Source organism: Dendrobium catenatum, unplaced genomic scaffold, assembly GCF_001605985.2.
Source record: "Dendrobium catenatum unplaced genomic scaffold, ASM160598v2 fragScaff_scaffold_970, whole genome shotgun sequence".
Classification (NCBI taxonomy): domain Eukaryota; kingdom Viridiplantae; phylum Streptophyta; class Magnoliopsida; order Asparagales; family Orchidaceae; genus Dendrobium; species Dendrobium catenatum.
In genome coordinates, this window is record NW_021319432.1 from 700,834 (window position 1) to 718,944 (window position 18,111).

Genomic DNA, 18,111 nt, shown 5'->3' on the forward strand with positions numbered 1-18,111 from the left:
GAAGTGGGTCGGATTCGGGTCAGGAAAACTGGCCCGTATTAAAAACGGGCCGGGTTCGGGTTGACTCGAATAGTGCCGGATCAGTTTCGGGTTCGACCCAAACCCGACCCGTGACCCGAAATTGACACCCCCAACAAAAGCTATGGTTGTGGCCTGAAAAACAAAATATTAAAAAAGTTGTCTCATACAAAACCTAAATCACGCAATATTTATTTGTCTTCTAATCGTTATGCATGTATTTTTTGGTCTATTCACTTGAAGTTCTTAAATTTCATTTTAGTCTAAGTATTTTAATATTAGGGTTTAAATTTATCATTAACTAATTTGTTAAAATCCTTATTGCATAACAGATGAGCAGCCGCAGAGGACGAGAAGAGCGGGCTTCAGAGGACATTAGATGTTCAACTGTGCAATTAATTTATTGCATCAAACTCAAGGTGTAAAACGATATGGTAATTAACCAAATAGTAAGCTTCTGTATTACCGTTATAAATTTGCTAATAAAAATAAAATGCAATTTTCTCTTACCGTGGAGAACAATGCAATAGCCAATACAAGTTCGTAGTTTTACTTTCTTTGTTTTTCAATTTTTATATGTAAATAGAGAATCCTAAATTGTAGAGAACACATCATTTTATAATGATTTTGTTCCACTATTTTATGTTAAAAAGGAAGAACTTATGGCCTCTTTTTTTTATCCCGGGTAGGGGATTCGTGTGTGGATCGATGGGAGGAATTGCTTCCGTCGATCTGCGTGGATCGCTAGGAGGAATTGCTTCTGTCGATCAACAGGCTGCAATGTGATCCCATTATGATCTCTTTTTTGCTTGGCTTTGTGAATATTATGCAACTTATTGGGAAAAAAATGTTAAGGTGGTGTTAATCTATATTTAGAGAGAGAAAATGTGAAAGATTTTGTGTTTCATAATCTTGCAAACAGGAAAATTTTTTTGCATGGAAACTTCTATGAACTCCTTTATGAGATTATTGACAACAACCAATCTTAACGTGCGTTAAAACTTCTACATGTGGTATGTGTGAGAAGAATAAGATATCTGAAGCAATTTTAAATAATAAAATAATTAAATCTGAACAAATGGCAAAGTGCTAAAAATAAATAGCAAACCTAGGGGTGTCAATTTGGGTCAACGGGTCGGGTTCATGTTCAACCCGAGTTGACTCGGGCATAAATGGGTTGATTTGAACCTGACTCATTTAGCTAGATAGGTCAGGATATACAACCCGAACTCGACCCGTGTGGGTTGAAGGGTTGACCCGACCCGCAAACCTGAATCGTTGAGTCGCGTTCGCGCCACATTATTGCGTAGGGCTTGGGCATGGGTGAATGCATTTGCAAGTGAGGCGTAGTTTTGCGGATTGGCGGAGCAAGCAACTGGGCTTGTTCAACCGTTCATGGGTGATGGTCTTGTCGTAGGCCGGAGGAGGCGGGATACGCTGATGCGGGCAGTGAACCGCAGGGCGCGGTGTAGGCCGAAGCATGAGTAGGCTAGGTCTGTTTGGGTTGGTTGGAGGAGGGTCGCGATTCTGACATGCGGTCCGTGCCTCCGTGGCGACTGGGTTAGGCGGAGACGAGGGTCACATTAGGTCAAGGTCAAGAGTTAGCCAGGTCGACCCGCTGGTTTTTGAGTTAACTCGAACTCGAACCGTTTTTCATACGGGTCAAAAATTTGAATCTGTACCCAACCCGTTTTACAAACGGATTGACCCGAACTCAATGTTTTTCTGGTCAGGTTCGAGTCAGATTTCAGGTCATGTCAACTTTTGACACCCCTAAGCAAACCTAAAATTTATATGCATTGATTTTGATTTCTAACATGTCTAACATGCGTCAAAGTTTTGTGCTTCACCTCCCAAGACGAACTGGGTTTGTCAAACTTTTATTTTCCTATACTTTATGGCTTCTCACAAGGGATAAGAAAATTAAGAACTAACATACATTTAATTAGTTAAGATCAACTTAATCAAGTCATTATCAGGAGTTTAAATTAGGTTCAACAATTTATTGATTATGAATCAACTTGAACTATTTATAACTCAAAACTCATTAATATTGAAGCTGCCCAAAGCCTCAAGTTGCCCATATCTAAGTCTCATCAAGTTCCCCAACATATCTTTAACTCGGTCCTTAGTACTAAGCGCCTGAACATCCAAGGGAACTCTTGAAGACGAAGTCACTCATAAGTTGAGGCCATTCTTCCAAAGAATTAAAAACTTACTCAAAATACTTGCCAATTATCTTGTGATTTTCACTAAAAGAACTTGCTAAGGGTACTCATCCCCAATTTAGAACTAGATTGTAGTTCACAACTGTCCATGGATTATAAGCCTAATGCGCCCGCTACATCGAGTTCCACTTTTACAATTTTATTATAATTGTATCATGCAACCAATTCTATAGCGTCAACCTTGATTTACACTTATGTGTTGGGGCTCATTATTTGGAGAAATTATTTCGTGCGGAATCCGGACGGGAAGAACTGTCTAAACTGTGAGTGTACACACTGTGTATAAATAGTGTGTACAAAAAATTGATACATGATGTATATAAATTTATATACAGTGTGTACACTCACATGTCTGGACAATTGTTTCTCTCCGGACTCCGTATGAAATAACCTCCAATTGATTGAGCGGGTAAACATTTAAAATCTATCACATGAAAAAGTCTCATTGAAATCATATAATATCTCTTTTTCCTAATGGCTTATTGATATTTGAGGTTGACTCGCCTTTATCTACGAAAAGAATTTGGTCATACTCGATTAATTATTTCAGAGATGAATTGAGACCTAATTTTTTGCTCTACCTTTTGCTTTTTAGGCTTAATTCATTTTTTAGGAAAGCCATGGAATTTTTTTATGAAAAACTTTGAATCTTAAATTACGGTTAACTAATCCCTTAAAAACAAATTATGGCACATGAAGTTACAAACAAATTTTAAAAGCAATTATATATATTAAATTTTATCATTTAATCAGATATAGTTAAAAATAAAAATATTTTAATCTCCACAAATATTTTTAAGTCTCCTCAAATAATATACTTTTATTTTATATAAAGAAAGAAAAAATAATAATATTTTCTAAAAACATAAATTTTATTTAAAAGCAAAACAAATGAACTCTCAACAAAATTTTACTTGCAGTTAATTACCTAAACCCTAATGTTATCTCTGCCTGCGATTGCGGTGTTTCCGACCGTTTGCAACCGAAACTCTTTCAAATTTGTCAGTCGCGTATAGAAATTCACCCCCAAATCGTAGCCGTTTTCTTAAATCTCTCTCTCTCTCTCTCTCTCTCTCTCTCCCCAACGGCTACTTCACCCCGCCGAGCAACCCTCCGAGCAAAAAACTCTCAGTCCAGAGATAGAGACACAGGCTAAGCGAGAAAGGACAAGAGAGAATTCCCCCGATACCTCTCTTCTTGCTCCTCCAAACCCTAATCTTTCTTATTCCCGCACCTCTCATGGAAGCAGAGAAGTTAGATGAGCTTCTCCCTCCTGCCATGGCCGCTGCGAAAAGAACCAGGTTCCGAACAAGAGAGGTTAGTTCTCGTTACATGATCCCACCATCTCCACGCTCCATACCTTCATCTCCCATCCACCTTTCTACCACCTCCTCTTCCATCAGAAACCAACTCAATAACCAGAAAACCCGAGTTCCCTCAGTCCCTTCTTCCCCTGATGCATCGGATTCCGAATCGGAGTCCTCATCACGCTATGCAGATGAGAACCAACACAGCTTCGTCACTCCCCTTCGTGCCATAATGCACGGAAAGGGTCAAAAAACCCACAAGAAGTGTGTGGTAAGAATTTTGTCTGACAATACGCGCGATGCGTCACTGACGCAGAACGTCGAACAATATAACAGCAGGCCCAATACTAGGGTAGAAACCCCGATCGCACGTGATCGTGGCCTTGGCACTCCGAGGCCGGTCCTTTATAGTCAAACTCAGTTCAGATCGATGAAAAAAACTGCAAACCATGAAGGCAGATCGAAGACCTTAACTCCTTTTCCAGGATTGATGGCTAGCTCTACGCAGAAATCTTGTTCTTCGGTTGATTCAGGAACCGAGAGCTGTAGCATTAGCAGTCTAGGCGGGTTATGTAACAGCCCGCCAATCCGAACTCAGGGAAAATGCAGGGCACGGAAAGCTTTAGAACTACGGTCTTCGATGCCTGAGGCGGATTCATTGCCAACTAGTTCAAGAAAGTCGGCTGAAGTAGAGGAATTGATGCTTAGGCATTCACTTAATTCGGGTTTGTCAATTTGCCAGCCTAATCCTCTCAATCTTGCGAAGATAGGGAGCAGCAAGACTTCAGTTCAAGAAATGTGTAATCTAGGGAGGGTTTTTTGGCCTCCACAGCCACCAAGCACTAGATTGGGGTTAGACATGAAGAAGGGTAAGAAGGGATCCAGCGCGAAGGAAGATGTTCAATTTCTTAATCTTCTTCATAATCAGTATCTACAATGGAGGTTTGTGAATGCAGTGGCGGAGTCTGCTGTTAAAGCAAGGTCCAATACTACAGAGGTTGGATACAATTTTATTTTTATTAAGAATGATGTGGTTTTGTTTCTTTTGTACATCTCTTTTTCTATATATAATTAAGTCGTGTATGTTTTTCACCAGAGATCACTATCTGAAGTTTCTAAAAAACTAGAAGTGTTGCGGGATGCAGTCATGGAGAAAAGAATGGAACTTGAGAAGCTGTTAAGATTGAGAAAATTGATTAACTTTGTTGATGTAGAGGTATGGCTTGTCCAAAAAATATTTGAAATATTTTAAATATTCTCTTTTTATTTTCCTTTTATGGCGTGATGTTGTTTCTTAGGAATTGGAAAGGAAGGTTATATTATGTTCAGTGTGGATAGTCACGATTAACTTTAAGTAAGCATCATTTATTTCGTTGATGGTATTTAATGTGAAAAATGAAGTCAAGGCTTCTGAGATGAAACACTAGGCATAGGAAGTGCCATATTACACTTAGGTTTTATTTGGCAATCTTTTTGCTTTGTTGTGTACTCGATTAAAGTGGGATAACTATTTGGTGAAATCACTCTTAATTTTGCTGTTTGAAGCAGTAAAAGATCTAATGTTAGTAAAAAATATTATCACATTGTTATGAGTTGAATAAATGGCTAAAATACTTATTATCATACAAGATTAGTTTATTTCCTAATCATTTGCTAACACATAAGTAATACACACTTATTTAGTATCCTAATAATTTAGACTATTATATTTAGAGGGATTTATATACATAACACGTAAAATATTAACATTTGCATATTTAGCACCCAAATTTCACTATTTATACCGTCTAGCTCTTCGTTAATTGTGTTAGCGGATCTCACATGACACATCATTGGGCTTGTCTCCGCATTTACTTGGACCCTGTCAATGCCTTCCCCTAGGAAGAACAAGCTTTTGCTGTGTTTTATTTTTTATTGCTATTTTTGCTGTGTGGAGGACAAATTCCTATCAGGCAACTTCCAATTCCAATTTTAGATAATGAGGCATCTAGCTTTTATAGAGATCTTGCTTGCTCTACAAGCTCGATATTTTTCCTTGGCATTTACCTTAAAATGTACCAATAGGAAGAACAAGCTTTAATAATAACAGGTTTCTTCCAAATGGCTCTCTCTATTCCTTTGTCAAGCTCTTCATTAATAGGTTCACAGTTGTAACCACCATTGGTGACTTAAGGTCCGTTTTTGTGTGGCAACAACTTTTATGAAGATAGTTGTAAAATTGTTGTGGAGAAAAATAACTTTTGTGAAAAATGTTATGGGTAATTTAATTTTTAATTTATAAAGTCTGACATTAACTTTCTCATAATTATCACACTTTAATAATTCTAATTATATAAAGTAACTTTCCACCGCATAATTTTTTAAAATGTAGTAAGAATGAGTAGCCAAAAAGAAGCCTGTAAACAAAATAGTGAAAAAGTTGCCACAAACAAATCCTTAGTGGTTGCATGCTGTCAAAAGCCTAAGTCACTATTTGATTACATCATATGGTGGAGCAGAATTTAAGCATGAAGTGTGAGTCACAATTATGGAGATCCTATTGAGGAATATTGATGGTCTCATCACTCTTATTTGAAGTTGATGTTTGCATGTAAACTATTAAGATGTTTCAAAAGCTACTGAATTAGGTGTCCAGGATTGAATTCTTGCCAGTGCTGCCCCAAGGCAAAGAAGCCTTTCACATAGATTCGAGAAGTGTTCTTCTTATTTGAAGTTGATGGTTGCATGTGTGAACTATTTCTGCCTTATTGTGCTTAGGTTGCAGTAATTGCTATTAAAGAAATGTCCTCTAGTTAGATAGTTCAATAACTTAAACCACACATAAGAACTCGTATTTATGGAATTGATGTTACTGTTGGTTATCTTTAGCATTTATCCTTCCTCCATATTTTGTTTTGATATGTTCTTTTGATGCTAATTTCAGATGCCATATCTGGAAGAGTGGGCGCTCACGGACGGACAATATTCTGATTCACTTTCTGGGACAATAAAGGCATTGAAGGATGCTTCAATTAGACTCCCAGTAATTGGTGATGTGAGGGTAGGATGGCTCACACTCTCCTTGTTTTTGTGGTTCATCCAATATGAAGATAGCAATCTGATGGTAATATTTTGATCAGGTAGATGTCAGGGAGCTCAAGGAATCTATTCACTCTGCAACTAGCATGATAGAGTCATTCTCTTTCTCCATTGAAAGATTATCACCCAAGGTGAGACTTTCATTGCAGCAAGCTTCTATTTCTATCTGATATTGGATCATAATTTAGATCAAAAAATTTATTAAACGGATTATTTAACTCTTAATCCTGTCTATTTGGTATTGGATATATTTTTATTTTGCTGATTGTACTTTGACTTTTTGTAAAGAAGTGTTGGCTTTCAATATTGAAAGTGGCAAGGATTAGAGAGTTTCTATACATCAAATAATAATTTTTTTCTAGTGAACTCATTGAGGATGAAGATCTTTTCATAACTTTGGCTTTGTTTTCAAATGATTTTCCGAGGAAGCAATAAATAGTGTAAATGACATGATCACTCTTTTCACCAACAATTAGCAAAAATTTCTGCACTAAATCTAAGAAAAGTTAGATTTCGGTTAAGTTAAACACGATGAGGATTAGATATCTGTAGATCTTTAAAAAGTTCTATTTGTTTTGAAAATTTTTTCTCCAGAATTTAAAAATTATATAACTAAATTAATTACCATTCTTTGATCCATATGAATATAGTGTAAGCAGTAATTATGGTGAATAATTGAGGATCTTTAGGAAAGTTTTATTTGTCTTGAAACAATTTATGAAATTAATAATTGAGGACATTTAACAGAAATTTTGCTTGTTTTGAAATTATTCTTAAACTGTTTTGTAAAATAGGCCAATGGAGTTGCAAAAGAAATGTCTGAGTTGGCAAAGGTAGTTAGCAGGGAAAAAGCTCTAATCGAAGAGTGTGGAGGTCTCATATCTGAGGTTCAGAGATTGCAGGTATTTCTTTCTTGTCATATAAACCAAACGACTTTACATACGCAATTGGCTAACTTGATGTCATCCATTTGCTTTTAACAGGTTAAGGAATGCAGCTTGAGAAGCACGTTGATGCAAGCAAAAAGAAGCAGTATAATTTGAAGCCTCGCGGTCATCAAACACTATAATTGTTAGAAGTTTATTCTTTTGTTCTTTCGAAGTAATAAGATGAGAAGGATGAGTTGCATGGTAATATCAAATATCTGATTCATTAGTATATGTATCTTGACAACTTTATCATTGGAGCTAAGGCTTCGTACGGGATAGCTTTCCTACTGCTTTCTAAAACAGTTTTTTAGTAAAAAATTTATCTAAAAAGTTGTTTTAGAAAGCAGCAAAAAAATTGTCCCAAACAAAGGCCAAGTATCTACGTGCCTTTCTGGATCAATTTTTCATAGTGCTTATAATATAATCTTTTTGGCATGCACTTCTAGTATTCAATGCATTAAGAACTTGTGATCTATTGTTCAGAGTGATGGTAAAATAGATGGGGATATTATCAGCATAATTCAAGTTGGATGGTTGAAGTGGAGGAATGCATCGGGCTTGTTGTGTGATAGAAAAGTACCCCTTAAACTTAAGGGAAAATTCTATAAGATGGTAGTGATGTCTGCAATGCTTTATGATGCTGAATGTTGGCCATTAAAAGAGAAGCATAATACTAAGTTAAGTGTGGCAGAGATGAGGATGCTCTGGTGGATGAGTGGCTTTACCCTTAGAGATAGGATACGAAATGAGCATATACGCGAAAAGGTTGGAGTAGCTCCAGTAGAAGATAAGATTAGAGAGAGTTGCCTTAGATGGTTTGGTCACATAAAACGGCGGCCTTCCAATGACCCGGTTAGGAGAGTAGATGTATTAGATTTGACTTATGTTAAGAAATGTAGAGGCAGACCTAAAAAGACTTGGTTAGAAAATATTAGGAATAACCTTTCTTTATTAGATTTAAATGAGAATTTGACCTTTAATAGGACACAATGGAGAAAAAGGATTCATGTAGCTGACCCCACGTAGTGGGATAAAGGCTTGATGTTGTTGTTTGTTGTTGTATAAGAACTTATGAGTTTCCTGATAATGATTTATAACAAAAAAAGCTTATAACTGCCACCACCTTAGTAAAGATTTTATGATAGGCCTTCACAAACTTCAGAGTGATCAATGGTTGATTACCACAAATCAAATCAGATCAAAATTGATCTTAATTGGCCCCATTTTCAAGCCTATTTAGGCAATTTAGGTTTGAATTTCTTTTAAATTTGAATTATTTTGTTAGATGTATTTCTTTTGGATTACAATAGTTTCAAATTTAAATTATGTTGGAATTAGGCAAGTTAGATTGCTCTTATCATGATAATCTTATTCTATAAATAAAGATTCATGATGGGCATGTCAATTATTGTTGATTGAATGAATGATTGAGTTTCAATTCTAAATTATATATGTTGTGAACATGAAATTATATGCTTAGAGTTTTCTTCTTTCAACAATGTCGTTGCCAGGTCTCAAGTCCTGAATGAGAAATGTTGAGGGTTACGTCAAGTAGCCAATAGCCATTATAAAATTTGTCGAAAAAATCAGATCATGAATCATTTAATACATTTTGTAGAGTTTTCTTTTCAGCTTCCATCATTTTTGAATATGAGAATCTTAACTCTAATTCCTATAATCCTTCTCCCAAACTCTATCAAAATGCAGCGCCACTAATCATAGTCCAACTCATGCCTGCATAACCATTAGAATGTGCTCCTGCAAGCGCTCTTGCACTCTGTCAATATTAAAATAAATTGTATATATATGAAATATCTTATAACTTTATATGAAGGACAAGTATGGTGCTCTCCACTCAAATTAGCTTTTTCATGATCTGCAACTTAGGCTCCATTTGGGACGGTTTTTTTAATGCTTCTTAAAGAAGTTTTTTAGTTAAAAATTTGAAATTTTGTACTAAAAAAGCTATTTTAAGAAGCAATAAAAAATCGTCCCAAACGAAACCTTATCCTACCTATGAATTATGACAGATTACCCTCATGTTTATTGCTATGAATTGAGTTTTTTTTTTATTTATTTATTTATAAAGACAACTGATTTGATGTTTATTGCGAAGAAATTTAATTTTTTTTGCACTAATATGTGCCAATATTTGCTTCAAGTAAGACTTTGTTTGGAACGATTTTCTTCTTGCTTTTTAAAGCAACTTTTCGGTATAAATTTTTTTTATTTTTAACTAAAAAATTGTTTTAAGAAACAGTAAGAAAGCTGTCCCAAATGAAACTTAAATCAACTTGTATGTTGTGCTGTTATGATTGCATTAATGTCCCTCGTTCTAGAATAAATCCAAGATAATTTTAATGAACATATTGGATAAGTTAATTGATTTAAAAAAGTACCAATATACTCATTGTTAATATAAGAGTCATATTCTTAGAAATCAAATGTAGATGAAGCACCTCTCGGCTAGTGATGTTGTAATTTCTTTTCATACCCAATCTAAAGGAAGTAATTCTCACATTGCAAACGTATACTGATCTGAAGACTCATTTTTCATTCTTTTCTGCTCTCTTACATGAACCATCACGATAATGGCAGGACCATCACAATCTTTTGCAACCTTATCCCACTTTCTATCGCTTTTAGGGGCTGTTTGAGCGGAATATAGCCAAACAGCCTAAAATGCAAAACCAAATCTCTCGACAAATGAAAGCCGCCGTAGATGGAAAATTTCACCTTTCGTGCTAAATCCCGGATTTCTGAAATCCCTTTTTTGCCGGATTTATGAAATCCATAGGCTAGAGAGGAAGAGTCCGCACGTTTAATCCGTTCTACAGCCAAACACTCACACTAGATTTAATAGAATTTATGATGAATGCTACCAAGCAGTTTTCAAGATTTAGTCCCCTCAGGATTTCCAAAATCCCGATTTAGAAGATTTACAAAATCCTGCTTAAATCAAACCCTGGTGATACCAAATAGTCCTTTAGTGCCAGCATAGAGAACATTTAAATCAACAAAAAGCTTAATACGATACCGTTCCGACCACCGCATGGACATACTGCCACTTACTATCTCAACACCTGTCATTCAAACTGGCAGTGAAGGTTCTTCGCAACAAAACACAAACTACCATAGTTTCGGCTCATCGACCTACTGCACTTGCTGATGTTGTTGTTGTCTTCTCTGTCCCCCGCAACGTCCTCATCATCGACTTGGAAGGCTAATCACAAGGCCAAAGGATATCTTTACTGGAATCACAACCTTTGGATGAAATAGAATGGAAAATGAGTCTGTTAACAAAAAATTGTAGTTTCTGATCAATCATTATGAATTGGGTTAGTCTTTCGGGCGACTAACCTGAATTATCTTAATCTCTTGAACTTCTTTGGTATTTACTCGGATTCAAAAATTATGATCCTTCTTAAAAATTCAAATAATGAGACACCAAAATTTCATCTATGTTTCAAATAAAAATTACATTTCATTGTTATGAATTGAATTTACAATAGTCTTCGTATCAAACCCTGCAAAAATAATATCTCAATATGATATAACATATTTGTTTGGGCATATGCTTGCACACCGAGAGGGAAGAAAATGTGGATATGTTCGAATATAAAATTTTCTCTTTGCCAAGAAGAAGATGCGATATTAATTAACTTTCACAAAATAACTTTAAAATTTTATAAAAAAGTTTAGAATTATTAAATATAGAGATTTAAAATAATAAAACTACTAGAAACGCTTTTGAATTGGAGTTGAAATTTTAAAGATTTAAATTTAGGATTATTAAATTAGTCATATCCTTTTTTTTTAATTAAATGAGTAATTAATAACATTTGGAATTAATTATAAATTGTGAGTGATTAACCAACTTAATATGCACTTGACTTGGTTAATATGCCAAATATGCTTAATCAAGTTAAAAACTATTCCAAAATTTTAGGTTTTTTTTTTTTTTTTTTTTTGTAATCATTTAATATTTTTATAATTACCATTTAAAAGCTGAGAATTATGAAAATATCTAATAAATTATACATTTTCTAAAAATATTCAAGGATGTCTAATATTACTCCTATTGACTTTATGATGCTCAAATTAAGCCTTGATTGATTATGTTAAAGAGTATTTATATATTTTTTTTGTTTTAAAAAAATAGTTTTCTAACAATAAAAAAGTATAAATATCTTAATGTACTGTGATGTCCCAGAATCTAAATTGAAAAAATTATTTTTTTAATCTCTAATAAACAACAACCAGAGCTATTTAATATCTCCAATCAATAATTAACAACAAAATGGTTTCTATAAATTAAAATATTAATGTGCACATATTATCTACCTTCTATATCACATGCTCATTATATCACATGCTTAATATCAGTACAATAAATCAGTAGTGTCAAGTAGTATCAATATCTATATAAGTAACAATAGCAATCCAGTGACATGAGTAGTAGAATAATGTAATAACAGTAAATTCATGTAGTAACAAAAATCTATACAATAATAAGAACAATGCTTCAAGAATATGCATTTCAGTAGTCATACTAAACAAGTAAGAAGTATATGCTATCATAGTATTTTTTCAGTGTTATTATCAGTGTTAGTAAATCGTTGGCTCAGTAAATTGAGTCATCACCCTTTGCCCATCGGCATGGTAATAATCTCCTCATAACTTCCAGTCAATGCATCATATGAATTAGTAGAGGATAACATCAAACCACAGTATTTAGTGGAAAGCCTGTCGGCCCACCATTCTGTACAGGTCCATCAGTCTCCAACAACGTATCAACCAATCTTCACTTGTTTGTTTCACACATGCATATTATTATCACAATACTATAATAGTAATAGTGACCAGCTATTACTCAAGCACATATTCACATCAGTTTTCAATGCATTGTAGCAAATAAAACATAATTGAGTTTAATTAAGAATATGTCAAAATGTCATAATAGTAGACAACAAATAATCCTATTAGAAAAAAATACATATTTTTAGAAAATTAATAAAATATCATGAATTGTATAAAATAATATTTTAAGACTTTTATTGTACTACACTACTATTTAATTTTAGATATCAAAATGAATTTATGAGTAGACAAAAGTCACTATATTTTCAAAATCACCCAGTAAAAAATATCAAATAAATATTCAAAATGCTCATAATCATGATCTCTATAACATACAAAAAGTTATACTGTGAAAGTTTTACGAATACAAAATTATTCACATTTTTCAATAACGAAAAGCACAAATTTAAACAGAAAATATCAAAAATATAAAATTTTTGAAATAAAAAATAAGGTAAAGGTTTCTTACAACGAGATGAGCAATTTTTTCAATAGGCTCGATGGACAAAAATCTCACTGTGGCCTCCAAATCCAAGCTTCTAAATTCTCTCTCCTCTCGTTCAAATTCTACCGCTCTATTAACAATCAATTCTTCAAACAATTATACTCTGATACCAATAGTGATATTGTAGAATCTAAATTGAAAGAATTATTTTTTTAATCTTTTAATAAATAATAAGTAAAGCTATCTAATATCATCAATCAATAAATTCTATAATTTAAAATGTTAATATACATATTATCTACCTCCTATATCACGTGTTCAATATATCACATGCTTAATAATAGTACAATGAATCAGTAGTGTCAAGTAGTATCAATATCTATATAAGTAACAATAACAATCTAGTGACATGAGCAGCAAAATAATGCAATTACAGTAAATTCATGTAGTAACAAAAATTTGTATAATAATAAGAATAATAACTAAAAAACGTGCACTTCAGTAATCACACTAAACAAGTAAGAAGTCTTAGCTATCATAGTATTTTTCAGTATTAGTATTAGTGTTATTAAACCATTGGCTCAGTAAATAAAGTCGTCACTCTTTACCCGTTGGTACATGTGAATTAGTAGAGGATAGCACCAAACTACATTCTTTAAATGAAAGCATGTAGGCCCACCATCTTGTACAGGTCAATTAGTCTCCAACCAACGGGTCAACCAGTCTTTACTGATATTTTGATTTAATATTTTATATGATTTTTATACTGATTGGTATTACTGCGATGATTGATTTATGGATTTGACACTTGTACTAGTTAACTATTTTACTAGCTTTCGTAATATAGTGTTTTATTGATTAAAGATTCTATTACCACTACATGTGAATTTTACTATTTATTTACCGATTCAATGATTATATGAATGTTAATGTTATGATTTGATTGTTGACATGCATATTGCTCATTTACCGTGCTTTGAATTCAGTTGTAGGTAGAATATGTTATAAGTTTTGGTGATCTGCCGAGCTTTTTAAGCTCATTATATGTGGTTAATGATTTCAGGTCAGGACAGACAAATAGGAGTGTGAGGCTCGTCAGGATTCTTCAGGTTCTATTTCTTTTTGTTATAGTCTTGAGTAGTGTATATGCTTTTTGAGAATGAATATAGATGTGTACATTAATATTTGAATTATATAATCTATTTTACTATTTATTACTGATTGATGACATTATATAGCTCAAGTTTTTGCTTATTTAAAGGATAAATTAATAATTTTTTCAATTTAGATTCTAGGGCATTACATGTACACCCATCTAATGTATATGAAATTTGAAATACATACTCATGCACTTGAAATAATTACTTCCAAATAATTTAAGCATTCTTAAAATTATTTAATATTTTTATAATTAATATAAATATTGCATTAATTATGAACTTACAAAAGAAATTTATAAAAAATTAAATAAATTGGTTATTATTTAAAATAAATGATAAAGATTTATGAGGTGATGATCAAGCATGGACAATAATATTAAATATTGAAATTAATAACATTTATAGAAGTTGAAAAGAATTTGATATAGGCTTCATTTTGGTAGCTTTATTGTTGTTTTTGCTTTTCAGAATGCAACTGTAGTTTTTGTTTGGTCACAACAACTTTTAAAAAAGTTAGTTTTTCATAGCAGCTTCATAACCACTTTTCAAAAAAATTATAGTCATCCCAAACGGACCTTAAAAAAGTAAAAAAAAAAATATAAACTAATTTTAAAAAGATACACGAAGGCATAAGATGACTTTAAATAAAATATAAAAGCATTTCCAAAATTTAAAAGGCTATTTAAGCTTTTTTTTTATGATTAATAATTAAGTTGATGTTATATTTCTATTATGAAAAATAGATAATTACCTAAAATAGTTATATGAAAATTATGGTGTGCCCAAAACAGTACCAATGGTATATGCAATGAAATTTATGGTATAATAAGATTTTTCATAAGGAAAATGCTAAACCATGCCAAATAGTAATGATTAAAAATTAAAATAATTATGAAGCATAATATTTGGAGAACTAAACCTTTCCAAATTTCATCTAAATTATTTTAGGGTGATTTGGTGTATTCAATAATTAAAAATGATTATTCGTTAACTTTAAAAATATAAATTTATCCCAAAATATAATAATATAATTTGAGGGTGTGTAGAGGCATGCTATAAGCAGCCCAAAATTATATTAAATTAATTTGATTAAAGGATACATTACCAAGATATTTGAATAGTGAATAATCATCAAGCAAAAACATTAACTATGCAACCCACATTACAAGAAAATCATCTATTTCTGGCAGATTTTTACGGTAGAAATCGGAAATTTTTTGGCGGATATCTCCATTTCAGACAGCTTTCCGGAGGAAAAATCCTTCAGTTATTAGCTAGGATTAATACTAGTCATCATATCATTTTTAAAATCCTTTGGATGATCAAGCATATTAGGTGGTCTAATAGTCCTAGGTAGGAGTGTAAGTTAGCCGAGCTGTCTCGCGAGCTGGCTCGAGCTCGACTCATTTATGGGCTCGCGAGCTGAGCTTATCGAGCTCACGAGCTGGCTCGTGAGCTCGTGAGCCGGCTCGAAAATGATATTTTGATCTAATATTTTTATTATACTTAAAAGTAATAAATTAAGTTAAAAAAAAGTTTGATGGCATATTTTTTCTCCCAAAATGACAGCTTCATATAAAAATTCAAAAAAATTCAAAAGTCTTCTCTCAAATACCAATGCTAATAAATGTTGGCAGACTTTTTTCCTCACAAATAATATAATAAAAAGCATTATGCTGCAGCCTTTTTTCTCCCAAAGCGCTATCTGCTTCTCTCTATACATGCAAAATCGGGTAATAAAACTGGGCGGGAAAACAAAAAATAGAGCGGGAAAACCAGACGAGCGGCTTGACGAGCAGCTCGATGGCTCGTTACAGCATCGCGAGTCGAGCTCGAGCTCAACTCGAGTTCGAGCTCGATATTTGACTCACGGGTTGAGCTCAAACACCCTCTGGCTCAAACACTCTCTGACTTGAGCTCGACTCGACTCATTTACACCCCTAATCCTAGGTATCCCTTGGGAACATGTGGTTTGGCAAAATTGGTCTTCATAAGCCATTTGGTCCAACTCATTCAAGTTGACCCAATTGACCAATTTTGAGATAATACTTAGGGCAGTGGGCATGAATTGAGTTTGGTTGAGTTTATGGCATCCTATGGTTTTTCTATGAAAATTGTATTGAACCAATTTGAAGGCATGGTGTGATTTAGTCCAATTGAACCCATGGGTCAAATCAAGTTTTAAGGGTCCAATTGACCAACTCATGGGGCTAGTTGGAGACAACAAAATGTTGCTGATCTATAGACACCTCATGGGATTCATATGGTATGTTAATTTGATTAATCTTGATAACAGGTCTAATAAGCTATGGCCAAGCTTTTTGGTGATCTTTTAATCTAAAATATAAGGTAAATGAATGTTCTAGTTCAAGGCTCTTGACCTTACCATATTCAAGTTTTGCCAATTTCTTAGCCCATATGTTCTATGACAACCTTTGCAAAGTGCAATGGATGAACCATACTTACTTTTTTTTTTTCATCTTGAATAGAAAGTTCTTTTTCATTACAATGATATGTAACATCTACTTCTAACTCTTCTTTATTCCAAAGAGTTGCCCAAAATTGTAATTGATTAGAGGACAAAATCAAGCATGATGCCATTATATCAACATCCATTACATGGGAGTACTTGTGGGCATTAACCCTTATAGTCTTAGGATGGGAGTATTCATGTATTCTCCATAACTTAAATTATTTATTTTAACTCCAAGATTCATAAATAGTCAGAAGATATTACTCATTTATTGATTTTAGATTGATCACAAAATGAGGTTGTAACCTCTAATAAACGCTTTAGGATGAGAGCAATCAATAGAACCACTATTATATGCAACTTATATATCTGCAACATCACATACTTTTGCATGTCTTATGTTTACATTATTAGCTATTTTTGCATGTGACATATTTACAACATCATCCGTACCAATGAAAGATGGTAAGCTAACTAACCTTGCATCATCCTCATTTATACAAAGAACTATAGTTGAAACTAGGGGTGTCAATTCGAGTCAATGGGTCGGGTTCGGGTCGAACCCGAAACTAACTAGGCACTGTTCGGGTCAACCCGACCCGACACGAATGACATGAAATTGACCTAAAATTGCTAGTTTTCGGGTCAAAATCGGGCCAATCTTTGATTTTAGGGTCAAAATCAAGTAAAAAACGGATCAATCTCGGGTTTCCGAGTCAAATAGGAGTTTTTGTATCAATTTCAGGTCAATTTCGGGTCATTTTCGGGTTGCTGGGTCAACCCGAACCAGACCCGTTTTTAAAAAACGGGTCAGGTTTTGGACCCGAACCGGATTTTTCCGGATCGGGTTCTGTTCGTGTTTCGGGTCGTGTCAAAAATTGACACCCCTAGCTGAAACATTCTTGGAAGCAACAAACATATGAGAGTTTGGCACATAATGGATAAGAATATCTCATTAAAAAAATCATAATGTGTAACTAACTTAGCTCGAGGAATTAATAGTTGATTATGCTTTATCAAAGTGGTTCATCATCTCTAATTTAAGCCAAATTTAATTCTTATCAATTATTATTACTTTGTTTGTACGATCTCTGAGCTCTTCATGAAAAATATTACCATGCACCATCAATTATTTGTTTCTTTTGATGAACGTTATTCACATTAATCTATCCTCTTTTCATTCTTCTCCATATAATACAATAAAATGTCAATATTTGATTTGCCTATAAAAATAATTTGTTAGCATTTAATTTTATATTTGTTTCAAAATGGTTTGATTATGGATGAACTATATTCTAACATCATCAGAACATATTTGAACATTGGTGGAATTATTTTCATATAATATATGAACATTCTTTGATCCATGATTGAACTATGTTAAAAAAATGATCACCTTATTATGATCATGTTGTTAAATATGTACATGAAATATAATCGTATCTTGTTTGAATAATGATCAAATAAGATTTGATGATTATTTGAGTAAACATAGAACAACATTGTCTTTGATATTATCAAATTATGTTCAATCATAATTCAAATAAGATCCAAACATTCTTTGTGCATATATTTTAATAAGTATCAAAACACGCTCTTTGCTCCTATCTTGC

At 33.4% G+C, this 18,111-nt stretch overlaps 2 protein-coding genes across 2 annotated transcripts in view; both read left to right on the forward strand.

Annotated features, from left to right (window-relative positions):
* Window positions 1–531, forward strand: part of LOC110111273 (sodium/hydrogen exchanger 6) — a 42,130-nt gene extending 41,599 nt beyond the window's left edge. Inside the window, exon 22 of the mRNA XM_020843060.2 lies at window positions 351–531. Within this exon, the coding sequence (XP_020698719.1) occupies window positions 351–397 (47 nt within the window). The 3' untranslated portion in view covers window positions 398–531. The remainder of the gene's footprint in view (window positions 1–350) is intronic.
* Window positions 532–3,353: 2,822 nt separating this feature from the next.
* Window positions 3,354–7,989, forward strand: LOC110111268 (protein ENDOSPERM DEFECTIVE 1). Its single transcript, XM_020843054.2, has 6 exons — window positions 3,354–4,550; window positions 4,650–4,769; window positions 6,477–6,593; window positions 6,673–6,762; window positions 7,426–7,533; window positions 7,615–7,989. Exons 1-6 carry the CDS (start codon window positions 3,486–3,488, stop codon window positions 7,672–7,674), a joined length of 1,560 nt encoding a protein of 519 aa, XP_020698713.1. The 5' UTR covers window positions 3,354–3,485; the 3' UTR covers window positions 7,675–7,989.
* The last annotated feature ends 10,122 nt before the right edge of the window (window positions 7,990–18,111 follow it).

Excerpts from the sequence above, each read along its gene's own strand:
- LOC110111268 (XM_020843054.2), top strand. The coding sequence starts at position 3,486 with ATGGAAGCAGAGAAGTTAGATGAGCTTCTCCCTCCTGCCATGGCCGCT. Across the intron at positions 4,551-4,649 it reads CAAGGTCCAATACTACAGAG|AGATCACTATCTGAAGTTTC; the intron begins GTTGGATACAAT and ends GTTTTTCACCAG. Across the intron at positions 4,770-6,476 it reads TTAACTTTGTTGATGTAGAG|ATGCCATATCTGGAAGAGTG; the intron begins GTATGGCTTGTC and ends TGCTAATTTCAG.